The sequence below is a fragment of the Zingiber officinale genome, chromosome 1B (genome assembly GCF_018446385.1).
Source record: "Zingiber officinale cultivar Zhangliang chromosome 1B, Zo_v1.1, whole genome shotgun sequence".
Classification (NCBI taxonomy): domain Eukaryota; kingdom Viridiplantae; phylum Streptophyta; class Magnoliopsida; order Zingiberales; family Zingiberaceae; genus Zingiber; species Zingiber officinale.
In genome coordinates this window covers 148,392,690-148,406,168 of record NC_055986.1, presented here as the reverse complement: position 1 = coordinate 148,406,168, position 13,479 = coordinate 148,392,690, and the positions used below count along the sequence as shown (strand labels likewise).

General features: G+C 39.1%; 1 protein-coding gene across 1 annotated transcript; it reads right to left on the bottom strand.

Annotated features, from left to right (window-relative positions):
• Positions 1-3,035: 3,035 nt before the first annotated feature.
• LOC122008812 (protein terminal ear1 homolog) lies at positions 3,036-4,564 on the bottom strand. Its single transcript, XM_042564694.1, has 4 exons — positions 3,964-4,564; positions 3,741-3,869; positions 3,534-3,675; positions 3,036-3,445 (listed from the first exon to the last, which is right to left on the bottom strand). Exons 1-4 carry the CDS (start codon positions 4,518-4,520, stop codon positions 3,293-3,295), a joined length of 981 nt encoding a protein of 326 aa, XP_042420628.1. The 5' UTR covers positions 4,521-4,564; the 3' UTR covers positions 3,036-3,292.
• Positions 4,565-13,479: the final 8,915 nt, after the last annotated feature.

Sequence of the window (13,479 nt, the reverse complement as noted above, 5' to 3'; positions counted from 1 at the left end):
AAAAAGTTTGAAAATGCATGTCCTAAATCTCATCTAATTATTGTTTTGAGAGATGTTATCTTTTGATGAATTATCCTTATATATTATTAAAATCCTCGTATTAATAAAAATATCTTTCTTTTATAAATTCATTATCTTTCTTATATGTTTTTAATTTGAGATTATGTTTCCAACAACCCTCCTCAACCTTCGACCAACCAAGTCTTCATATCTCTCGATCCAATCAATCTATTAGGACTTCCTTGCCTAGCTCACATGGCTCGATTAGACCATACCTCTTATGCGCAGTCGGCGATTAAACCTTCTGAGCTCTGACATCAATTATTATGACCAAAAAAATTTAAATATCTCTACAATTATATGATATCGTCCACTTTAGGTCAAGCCCTCATGATTTTATTTTTGGACACTATCTAAAATACCTCATACTAATGAAGATATCTTATATCCTTATAAATATATGATCTTTCACATGTATTTTTAATATGAAACTATATTTATAACCTTACAAAGTCCAATAAATAGTAGCTGCCTAATGATTCTTCTCATTCAATCAACTCATCTTGATTAATTATTGAGGAGCAAAGTGAAAGGCGAGCCCAAATTCTCAATAGACTCACTTTCAAGAAACAAATGATTCGCTAGAGGTGCTAACTCACAAAGGCTAAGTGGTATCACTATTATTATTAAGACAACTTGTTACAAAGATGAAATTTTCATTAACACCTACTCTTTGTTTCTTTGAAGGTTCAATTAATGATGAAGAACCTTTTACATTTGAAGAAGCACAAAAGAAACAAAGAATTAATGAGAGCTTACCATGGATGCCGAAATAGATGCTCTTAAGACAAATCAAACTTGGAGGGTTGTTCAAATGCATAAACTATTTCTTGCAAATGGGTATATAAAATCAAGAATAAAGTTGATCGTAGCATAAATAAGTTAATTGCTCAATGGTTTTCTAAAAAATATGGTAAAGATTATGAAGAAACTTTTGACCCTACCTGATTTCAGGTCATATAGTGATTCTTTATGATTGAAAATTATGACAATTTAATGTAAAGAATGTTTTCTTGTGTGGAGAGCTTGATAAAGACATTTACATAGATCAACTACCAGATTATGTGTTTGGCTTGCATCTTTAATATAGTTGCAAACTTAAGAAAACTTTTTATGGGTTCAAACAAGCTCCACACGTGTGGTATGAAAAAATTTCGCAATACCTACAATTTTTTGGCAGATTTAGACTCCATTTTATTAGTGAAAAAGAAAGAAAATCTACATATAATTGTTCTTCTATATGTAAATGATATGATAATAATAGGAAATGACAACATGAAAATTGAACAACTTCAGATCTTACTATAAGATTTGGCATCAAGAAACTGAGAGAGTTGCGTCATTTTCTTGATTGAGAAGTAACGAGTATGGACAATGGAATTTTTATTAAGCAACAAGATTATTCCAAAAAGTTACTTGAGTGGTTTGGATTAAATCAAAGCAAATGATATTATATTCCTTTTGATCCAAATATAAAGCTACGATGCGATGAAGGATCACTCCTCTCAGATCCTACATCTTTTTCTGTTCTTGTTGGAAGTCTTTTATATCTAACTATAAGGTTAGATATTGTTTTTTCAATTGACTATGTCACTAGATTTATGCAATCTCCACGGCAGCCTTACTTGAAAACTACAAAGAAGATTTTAAAATATGTAAACTTAATATTAGATTTGGGTTTATTCTTCGAAAAAAAATAGTTCCTTAATTTCACAAAGATCTAAATCAAGTTATGGCGGTGATACAAATTTCTAAAAAATCACGTTAAGAGGGATTGATGGAGATTAAAGTTGATTCTTGAAACCACACTTTTTTAGAATTACAATACTTGGAACTACAACTGCATCTTGTCGTACACTCAATCTATCTACTTGAAATTATATTAGAATTAAATAATATTTAGTCTTTGTTTAGTTTATGTTAACTACTTCACCAAAAAATGAGTCCAGTTGTTTATTGAGTTGTATTTAAGAGTATGAACTATAAATATTTATATCTAAGTGATTAAATACTTAAAAAAACTTAACAAAATATTTTTTTATCTTGTCTTTATTCTTAGGTAATTACTGTCAATAACTTATTAATAAAATAAGTTATTGAACTTATTTTATCTCATTCATTTCCCAAATCTCTCGACTCGCAGCCTTGGAACTCAGAAACACGATCTGATCTTCTCAAACGCTGCACAATGATTAAACTCCGTATTAAACTCGTAAACAAAATACTCTGATCGATGCAGAAGATCTAACAAGACAAATGACATGGAAGTAGGCAAGCTGGCAGGCTGCACAGAGCATGTTTCGCAGCTGATTTGCTTTGCTTGCTTTTCCTAGCCCTCTAAACGGCTACTAGCCGAGCAGAGAGTAGAGTGGCATGGGGCTCTGCATGGCATGGCCTTGCCTCTCCATGCATTTAATGCATGGCACGTCGGATCACGTCCGATCACGAATCAATCAGTATAATGCAACAGCAAAGCAGAAAGATATGATGGAGCGTGGCCACTTCTGTTCAGGCGTTCTCTAGCGCATATATACATGCTATCACTATATCCCTCCTCATCCTCCCCCATAGCCATTAGGTCATGGATCTCGCCTGTCCACTCCCTCATTAATTCCTTTCCCATCCCATTCAAGGAAGTATGTCCTTTGTGCACTCCACTGCCTGCACCAGTAGACAGCAGCAGTAGAAGATAATTAGTAGTATGATCTGTGCCTCACTTTCAACTCCATCATTTCATTACACTTTCAAGCCTTTTTGTCCCCCTCCCGGATCGGTCGGATGAGTTCAGAGAATTTACATTTCTCAGTGAAAGTCATGATCATTCCTACAATGTTGATACGCTTATGAAATCTGTCTTCATTATGCACACAGCTTAATCCAAGCCCTCCTTTTTTATCTTCTTCCTCTTTGGGTTAAAACCATGCAGCATGCTTTAACAGAGATGTGAAAGCGTTTAACCAGAATTACAATTTTACTGAACAGAGACCGGTCCAAAGTCATACATATCTAGGCTAGGCAAAAGATGATCCTTACAAGAACTTTTAGCAATTAGCATTGGCCCAAACCGCTCTCTCCCTTTTTAGCTCTCCTTGAAGGATAACAGTGAGAGAAAGAAAGAGAGAGAGGCAGACACCAAACCCTAGAGATACATTTTTTTCACGTAAAGACGACGTAAACTAGTAGGCTCTTTAAGCCCTGCATCATCGGTTTCCTCACGTCTAGTGCAGCGGCGCTAGCGTGGTGTCAGCGGCAAACGCTTGCCGACGCACCGCTGCTCTGTCTCGTTCACGCCATCGCGCGGTGGCGCAAAGAACACCGGAAGAAACTCGTCGCTTTGGCACACAAAAGTCGAGCTCTGGAAGTGCTTCTGCAATGCCCTCAAACCCTACACACACACACACACAAATTGCAATAAAAATGCATTATACACATTCGGAGCTGCACCTTTGATGGTGGACACAGGTAAATGAGACCTGAATTCTCGCGTAGACCACGGCGCATTTCTTGCAGGATCCAACCGATTTCCAGTCGAAGTTGTGCAGGAAATCGTAGAGTCTGCAGGCGCCAATTGCACTGGTGAAATTCACGAAGGCGTAACCAAGGTTGCTTCCGGTCCTATGTTACAACTCCCCTCTTAAACATAAAGGCAAACATTAGACAGACATAAAATAGACACTCACTTGAAATCCATCGGCAGATACAAAAAGTCAAACTCTGAAAGCTTCCCATTATCCTCTTCAGCATCCTTCGCTATCTTCTGGTTCTCCTCCACGCAGTGTTTATCCAACAAGCTCAGCAAATTCGCCTTCCTACGATCCAAGATTGATTTGTTCTTTCTTTTTTTTTTTTGGAAAAAAAAAACAAAACATTGAAGATAGGACAAGTAGAGTTATACGTACGCACTTTAATTTATTAGGCAGATGCCTGATCATGACAGTAGTCTTTCCCTGGTCAATTTTCCCAACTGCATCACCCTCCTCACCTTTCTTGAACTCAAGCTCGTAATTCATTGCCTTAACTCTCCTATCGACCTTCCGCATCCGATGCCTACTCTTCCTTCTCCAAATAAGCGCAGACCTTGTTGGCATGCCCTTGCAGGCTGCCTCGATGTTCTCTTCTCCAACCTCTTCCCCTACATTACCCTGATCAGTAATGCAAAATTGCTCCAATGGCTTCATCGCCTCTTCCGCCTGGTCTATCAGTGTCAGGGTGGCTTTAGGAAGATGAACTACTGATGGTGGCGAAGGCTTATAGTAAGCGTTAAAAACAGGAGGTGGGGGAGGAAGAAGAGGAAGTGGAGGATGGTAGCTCTGTAAACAGAGCTCAAAGTTGTAAGGCACGCCATTGCAGAGAACAACCAGCAGACGATTAGGTGGAGCCAAGGGAGGAGAGTAACCGTAAATGGGAGTATAATTGCGCACCGGAACGTAGACGGCGGCGTGGGGATTAAGATTGGCCATGGGATATGTGGAGTGATCTCTCTCCTCGCTTCGGTGCCACTGGCTCGCTTGGTGAACTTGGAGAAGGAGAGGAGATATTTATGTGCTTTTATTTGGAATAATTTTTTCAAATGGAAATTAAGATTTTGTTAAAGCTCTTTTCATTATAAAATAAAAGGATATTTAATGTCTTTTCATATCTATTTCTAATCATGACCAAGAGATCTGCGAGAGATGGAGAGATCTGTTTTCGCTAATTTAAAAATACTCGTTGAATTTTTGATTAACCGTCTGTCAATCTAATTAATAAAAGAGGCGAGAATGGATCCGTCTGCACCTTAATTCACCGTCGCATGCATCCGCCGCCGCCGCCGCCGCCTTTGCAAGTGTAAGACGCCATGTAGCTCGGCCGGCCGGAGCTCACAACTGCCGAGGACGTGATGCATGAACACGATGCAGTTGAGAGGATTAATCGCGGCCTCTCGGCGGTGGAGGAAGGTGCCTCGGGTGCTGATAGCGCCGGAGTTCCGGTGAAGGAAGGAACTGCCGCTCGCTTTCCGTCGATACTGTAAATTTACTGAAGTCGTGCAGAATCGACGCAGGCTTGTGTGGAGACGAAGAGACGCGCATGCCCCGTCTCGATCGCGTCCCTGAAAGATCGACTGCTGCGAATTCATTAAAGTTATTAACGCATGCTCGACGGTTGCCGTGCATTAATCATCTGCTAGGGAGAAGCTAGGAATCTGAATAGTTAGGCAATTATCTTCTCGTAAATAAAGTTAGGAACTAAGAGATGATAATAAGATTATTGAGATATGAACTTGTTCCCATTTTATTTTTTGTAAATGTTCATGGTTCATAGAATTCAATTTAAGCTTCAATTATATGATCTGGCTACGACTTAATCACAACATTATATGATTATTTCAGATGAATAATAGGGTTTGAGGAGATACCTGAAAGGTTTCTTTGCACCACATGTTTTGCAACTTTAAGCTTCAATTTAAAGTTGCTTCTCATTTTAACAGAATTCTTAAATACGATTTGCTCCTAAATAACGTGTTAGAGAGTTTTTATGCAAGCATATTGGAAGCAAGGGACAAGGTGAAGGCCATCATTATGTTGTTGGATTTATTAAGAGTTGGTGATACGATGTATAAAGTGTTAAGCGCCGATAAATAGTGTCAAAGAATCGTAATAGTCTGTCAGAGAATAACTGTCATCAGTCAGAAAGTATTCCAATAGTCGATCATTCCCTCGGAATGGAATCTTCTTTCAACTAATGAGAGTACACCACGTGTCCTTCATCACCCCACAGGCTTTGACATCCAACATTCTCTGACATTGGTCAAGCTCCAGAGGTACGCATTGTCATATAAAAGGAGAGGTTCTCTCCCTTGAGCAGGTACGTGCACATTCGCACTCGTCTTCTAGAGTTCTTTTTTCCTTCATAAATTGTTCTTCTGGGGAAAAATATCTGACTTGCGTTGGAGGACATGCGCTGGAGACTTTTTCCCTTGTTTCTGGTCTTTAACGTTCCGTGTACTTGTCTGAGTGTGCGTAGAGCCTAAGTACCGCCAATCTTGTCACCATTGTCCTTAAGCTCCACAGGGGGTCCGTCTTTCCGATGCACATACGCTAGGTGCGTCCAAGTCGCCTCTCCAACAACACCGACGTCATCTCAATCGGCCTTCATTTGACTAAGATTCTAAACAGGATCAATTTGGAGTCGTCTGTGGAACTTCCTTCACCTGTTCTGGAGTGTGATGATGGAGGATACCAGAAAGATCAATATCATCATAACAGCAGGAGAATACGAATTGTTCAAGGAGACCAAGAGGTGAGCAGCTTCCGAAAAACACACCACTGCTTCACAACCACAAAAGATGTCTGCAGTTTCAAAGGACCATACCTACGTTTCCAGTAGGGGTTCTAAGAGGAAACAGCCTGAGACTTTCCCCCAAGCCTTTTATCGCGAGCCCTGCCCAGACTATTATAACAAGGGTCCGGATTATTATAACAAGATAAAGCAGCACCATGCCTTCACGGTCGAGAGTTCCCCGCCCAAAGATCCGAAGAAAGGGAAAGCTATAGTCCTCCAGGAAGAGCTGAGGGAGATGCCTGAGGAGCAAGTACCCTTCTCTTTAAGGTACTCAAGGAAAAGCTACTGAAGGGGTACAAGCCCCCAACTATTAGAGAATACGATGATAGCAAGGACCCAGAGGATCATCTCCGAAAATTTTAGAACGTTGTGTTGCTGCACCAATATAGCGATGTCATCATGTGCCGAGTGTTCTTAAACACTCTATCTGGCTCAGCACAAAAGTGGTTCGATGGATTGCCTAACAGATCTATCACCTGCTTTCAGGACTTTAAGAACGCTTTCCTGCACTATTTTGCCAATAGCAGGAAGTATCAAAAAACATATCACTATCTCTTCACCCTCAAGCAAGGGTCTACAAAGGCCTTGAGAAGTTACATAAAATGTTTCATCTAGGTAGCACAGGATGTCTCGTCCACTACCTCGAAGATTTTGATGAGCGCTTTCTCCCAAGGTCTGGTGGAAGGGGAGTTCTTCCGAGCCCTCATCCGAGAGCCTGTGAAGAATTTCGATGAGATACTGGGGAAGGTAGCCAGCTACATTAATATAGAAGAAGCTCAGGCGGCGCGGAGGAAAGCAAACAAGGCGCCTGCTCGTGCTAGCAAGTCGGAAAGAAGGTCGCACCAACCTCTAGCTTGACCCTTTCCCCGCTCTAAGGACGCCCGACCAAGATATCCACCTGGTCAGAAATCCATGGAGGCGCAACGAGTCGAAGCTGTGCAAGCCCCCAGACCCGATCAGTGGGGGCCCCGTTCTTGAACCTACCATAGGTCACACACTCATTCCACTGGAGATTGCGTCTAGTTCGCCTGAGATTGCCTCCGCCTGATATCGCACCCAAGCTTCAGAAGTTGTTAGCCAACTCACCTACTACCGCAGGGCAATCAGGTAAACCCCTGCCAAAAAATGCAAGTCAGGGAACCCAACAGCTAGGTTGGGGCAAGGAGCTGATGGAATCTTTTGAGGAGGAGAACAGGGGAAATGTCGTCATCCGGGAGATCGACATGATCTCCAGAGGGCCCACGGATGGAGATTCCGCCAGGGCCTGGAAATCTCATAAACACCGCTTGGAGGTACATGTGGTAAGATACAGCCGAGAACAAACTACAAGGCCCGTAATCAGCTTCGGGCCACAAGACCTGGAGGGAGTGGAGCTCTCTCATGATGATTGTTGGATCGTAGAGTTCGCTAGAGGGGGGTTAATAGCGATCGAAAAATTCGTAACAAAGTCGAGTCGAGTACGCAGCGGAAATATGAAATACACAATGCTAACATAAACCAATTTTACTTGATTCGGAGCCTTCGTCGACTTCTACTCTAAGGCTCGCACTCGTCGAGTACTTTCGTTGGGCAATTCACTAGCAGTTCGTAAAAAGGATTACAAAGATAAGTACAAGAACTCTTAAAAGAAATACCGACAATAATTTAAAAAAAACTTGAGCCACAGGTTGTCGGAGAAGCTTCACAGCGTCGCAGGAGCAGAGTGCAATAGAGCAGTTGTGGAAAGAATTTGTTGTTTGTAGCTCTGGAGGAAGGCTCCTCTTATAGGAGTGCTCCGGGGGCCCGGATCCCTTCCGGGTGTCCGGACCGTGACGTCGGCCTAACCAATCAGCGCGCTCCATGTTTGCGATGAAATAGACTTTTGCCTTCCGGGCGCCCGAACTACTATTTTCCAGCCAGAAACTCATTTTCCTGCAAGAAAATATTAGTCCGAGGTAAAATAAAGGTTATACTACCTTACAAAACAAAGTGTTAATACAATTATATTAAAAAAAGGTAGTAATTATATTCTGTCTCCCCGAGACCAGAATCTAGTCACGATCTCAACTTAGATTCCCGAAATGGTTATAAGTTATATCGACGCCTACTGTTCCCTCGAACGGAAAACGCATCCTCACCAAGTCACTCCCCTCTAGTGACTTACCTTAACTTACCTGTCAGACATCCGATCAGCCCGTCGACCTATTTAAACTTCGTTCCAGCTATAACTGGGCTTCGTGCCAGCTATCCGGTCGGTCCGTCGACCTAGTTAGGCTTCGTGTCAACTATCAGGTCGGCCCGTTGACCTAGCTGGGCCTCGTGCCAGCTATCCGGTCGGCCCGTCGACCTAGCTGGGCTTCGTGTCAGATATTCGTTCAGCCCGTCAACCTATCTAGACTTCTCCTGCACACTCAATTAAAGTGTTAGATCATAACAAACATAACTTAACCTACTTTATCATTCATCAAAACCTGAGTTAGACCGTTAGTGCTAACTGCACCAACAATCTCCCCCTTTTTGGTGCAATGACAACCTGGGTTAAGTTAGTGAAAATATGAAAAAAGAAAAAAAAGAATGAATAAACATAGGATATGGTTTAAGTTAGTGTTATTTTGATGTTTGATGTTTCACCTAACTTAATCCACTCAATCCTTCTCCATTGGCATTCATCAAAAAAAATAAACATAGACAAAATTGGCTAAGTAAAGAAAGAAAAATTTTCATAACAGAAAATTTTCAAGTGTACTGGGGAAGTTACTTAAAAAAAATATAAGCTTAATTTTTATATCAGAAATAATTTTTAACATCTACTAACGTTTTTAAAATAGCTAAGTTTTGAAAGACAACTTTTGAATATATATTAAAAAAACCTACTAAATTTTCATAATTGTCAACATAGCTTAGTTTTTATGTTAACTTGAAAAATATTTTTAAAAGTGATTTTTGTAAAATATGAAGGCAAAACCCTACTAACTTTGTAAGTTAACTTATTTTTGTAAGTTAAAGTAATTTTCAAAAATAAGTTTACAAAATTAAAGCAAGTTTCAAAACAATTTTCAAAAGTAAGTTTTGCTAATGTAAAGCAATTTTCAAAATAATTTTTAAAAATAAGTTTGCAAAATTATAGCAAGTTTCAAAATAATTTTTAAAAATAAGTTTTGTAAATTTAAAATAATTTTGCTAAAGTATTTTTAAGGAAATGAAAAATACTTTTTAAAATAATTTTGTAAAATTATTTTCAAAGAAAAGAAAATAATAAGTATGGAAATAATTTGAATAAATCCTCCCTCTGAACCTGACATTAAAAAGAACTCAACTGTATAACTATTAGCTACTTACTGACTATCAGAAGATAGCAGTTTTCACTTGGTTAGTTAGGTTAAGTTAATTAAATTCAGTTAGTGTCTGACTAAGCTGAAATACTTAACCTGATTACTATTTATTTGGTATTTTAACACCCAGACTTATGTTGATGCACTGATATAAGCATCTTAAGTCTATGCAATCTACCTATGCATCTCACCCCTTTCTAAGTTTAGCAATACACAAACAAAGTAGTCCTAGTGTGTTGGTGAGATGCTCAAGTTCTAGACCTATAGGAGCATGCTTTCTAAGGGTTTGATCTAGGCTAAGGCTGTAATTGATTTTTAAATCTAGAAATAGGGAAGTTTGAGAAATATATAAAAAAAATTACCCTAAAATTTTAAAGAAAATTTTGAAAATAATTTTAAAAGTAAGAGTCCTAGTATATTAAGCATAATATAACAAGTCAATATCTGAAGTGAAAATAAATCAATATATAAAGACAACGATCAAGATAAAACTACACGGAGATAATAACAACCTAGTCTACTGTGATGATGAGGGTGGTCCGTAACCCAAAGATTGTAACATCTGTATCAACTCAGCGTGACGAGTCCAGTCATCCTCTCGAGAGCTGGATATGTCCCGTCGAAGATCGAAGACATCCTGTCGTATATCTTGTCCAAGCTCGGAAATCTCCTGCCGCATGTCCCGCCGAAAAATAGAGACCTCGTATCGGAGACCAGTCATAGCTGTCTCAAGGCCGATAACTCGGTCAGCTAGGGTGCGAGGGGCAGGACGTGGTGCTCAAGCTGGAGGTGGTGCTAGAATAGGGTGATCGCTAAAAAGTACATCCATGAACTCATCTACCCCTGCCTCCTCCCCCTCAGTATCTAGCTCGTCGTCCAAGTCATGCTAGGGTTGGGCCCCCCTCCGCCAGGACAAAATACCCTCATCATCTATATGAATGTCTCCTAAAGAAAAGTTCCTAGACCCTGCCATGTCAAACTCAATCAGGGCTCTAACATCACCTCTAGTGACATCAATCTCTAAGGATGCAAGGAATGCGGTCAAGATGTGGCAGTAGGGCATATGAACCCGTTTGCTCGTGATGAGTCCAGCTGAGTAAATAATGACATGAAAAATATGTAGACTAATGTCTATATCTAATCTATGGCATAGGGCATATAGTAAGAATGAGTAAAAAGGACGCATTATCGCGACGTCGCGAGTGGTCAGTGGCAAAATGCAAGAGACCAATACCCTATAAAGGGCATAGTCCTGAACTCTAAGGGAGACTAACCTAACTAGGGTGACTGTGGGTACTCGCTCTTCCCCAAAGAAATACGAGTAAATTGTATCAAGTATAATGTGTGAGTAGGGATCACTAAATGATGGATCCCTAGGGGGATAGCATTGAAAAGTGCATGCAGAAGGACGTAAATCTAGAAAGGTACGAATGACAGCGGGGGATAGCATGATATCAATACCAGCTGCCCTGGTAGTGTATATAAGGTCATCTACTCTAAGTAGGTTATTGTATAGTTCAACACATAAACCTATGTTGACTGAACTGGTACAATAAACCAAATGATGCAATCTGTAGTAATCAATGACCTCTACAGCAAGAATGCATGAACGTATAAAAAATTGTCTATCTAAACACCTAGTCGAGATAGACATGTAGATAGTACTAACAAACATAATCCTAAGTTCTTCAGTCAGAAACCTAGGATCCGTACTAGCAGTAGAGGGTCCAACATCAAATTTAGAATGTTTCCTAATTTATCAAAGAAAAACTAAACTTAGCAAAAAAAATATTAAAATAGAGAAATTTAAAAACTTGGGAAGAGAAGGAAATTTTACCGAGGCATCGTTAATGAAGATAATAGAAATGACGACATCGATTGTTTCGTAGCGGCGTAATAACCAAAAGAGAAAGTAAAATTTTAATTTTAATCCCTCTTGAGTTAAAGTCCGGTGAGAGCCTTTGCAAGAGTGGAAAGGAGAGGTGCAAGGAATTGGGGGCGCTCTTGCCGCCCCTTATATAGGGTGGTCCGGGCGCCTGAACTGAGTCCGGGCGCCTGAAGCAGGGCGAGGTGGGGCACTCGAAGCGTGTTTCGAGCGCCCGGAATTGAATACCGAAGCGCCTACCCTTGATTTTTTTAAAAAGAAATTTTAATTTTAATTTTAATTTAAGTTGATTTAAGTTAATTTAATTTAGAAGTTAAATTTTAAGTTAATTTCTTAATTTGATTATTTTTAAAGTTAATTATTTTTAGTTAATTTTTAAAATAACTTTTAAGTTAATTATTTTTAAGTTAACATAATATTTAAAATAATTTTTAAGTTAAAATAATTTTTAAGTTAAAATAATTTTTAAGCTAAAATAATTTTAAGTTAAAATAATTTTTAAGTTAAAATAATTTTAAAATAAATTTTTATTTTTTTTAAATGAATTAAAATTTAATTTTCAATTTAATTTAAAGTCCTTAGTCATCTCACCCGATCTATGTTTTCAATCAAGGAATCTTATAATTTTTGTGAGATGAAGTTAAGTTCAATTTTTACGATTTGGTTTAACTTCGTATTAGATTCAGGTTTAGCTTTGAGCTCAACAAATAGACATTTTTTGGATAAACTTCTGGGCTATAGTGAGTCACCTGAATATCATTAGAGTAACCATGCCTTCGAGGGTTTCTAAATAGTCCTATCCACTGAACTTAGTACAAAACTTTGGTCTAACTAGTTAGGATCCGTAAGAGGTAGCTTCAGTTAGTTCTACTCAGCCAAATGCATCAGGTCGAAGTCATATATTCCTAGACATGCATAGACTGAGCTTCCTTAACCTATTATCATCCAAAACTTCACCAGTATCGTAGGTCAAGTTAAACTTAGTCCATTTTTAAGCTAATCCTAATTACCATGCCGGGTAGGTTATTTTTGGATGTGTCAACTAACTTGAAGCCTCCCCCTGAATTATTGATCTGGATTTAGGTTTTAGTTTTGGGTTTATGTCGATTACTTTTATAATTATAATATACTTGATTATAATCTTGATTTAAGTTGGGTTTATGGTTATTTCCATTATTTGATTTTGGTTTAGTTGATTTAGTTTTATAGTTAGAATTCTGAATTGGGTTTTTAGATTTTAGATAATATATTTTATTTTTAGGTATATAATACCGATTAATTCCTGCTTGCATGGTTAAACACGCTTTTGGAATCCAAACTTTGGTTTATTTTTTATTTTGAGATATAAGTGAATAAACGATTTATTTGTTGAGCTAGACTTGTATCCAAGTCCAGATTTGTTGTATACTCCTTTTTGTTGGTGCAACCTTAGGTCAAGGTTGACCTGGGTGACCCGACTCGAGTTGACCTGACTCGAGGTATATTTTGATGTTTGACAAGAATAGAGAAGTTGTATTTTGATGTTTGACAAGAATAGGAACTTGGGGGATTGTGGGTGCAACCTTTGGTCAAGGTTGACCTGGTTGACCCGACTTGAGTTGACCTGATTCGGGAAAGTCCTGTTGGAACCCCGAGGTGTTTTAATGTGATCAAAGGGGGAGAAGAATGTTAAGTCTAGGGGGAGGTATATAAATTACCCTTCCGGGCGCCCGGAATCGACTTTTCAACAGGATCGAGTTTTGACTCGATCCGACCGTTGGGGGATAAAATTTATCCCCCCCCAGGGCGCCCGGAACCCTTCCAGGTGCCCGGACCAAGACTATAAATATAGCCTTGGTCCAGAAGCAATTATCAATCAAGAACGAACTACTTGTAATCCAGTGCTTTCATTTGTGTTATTTC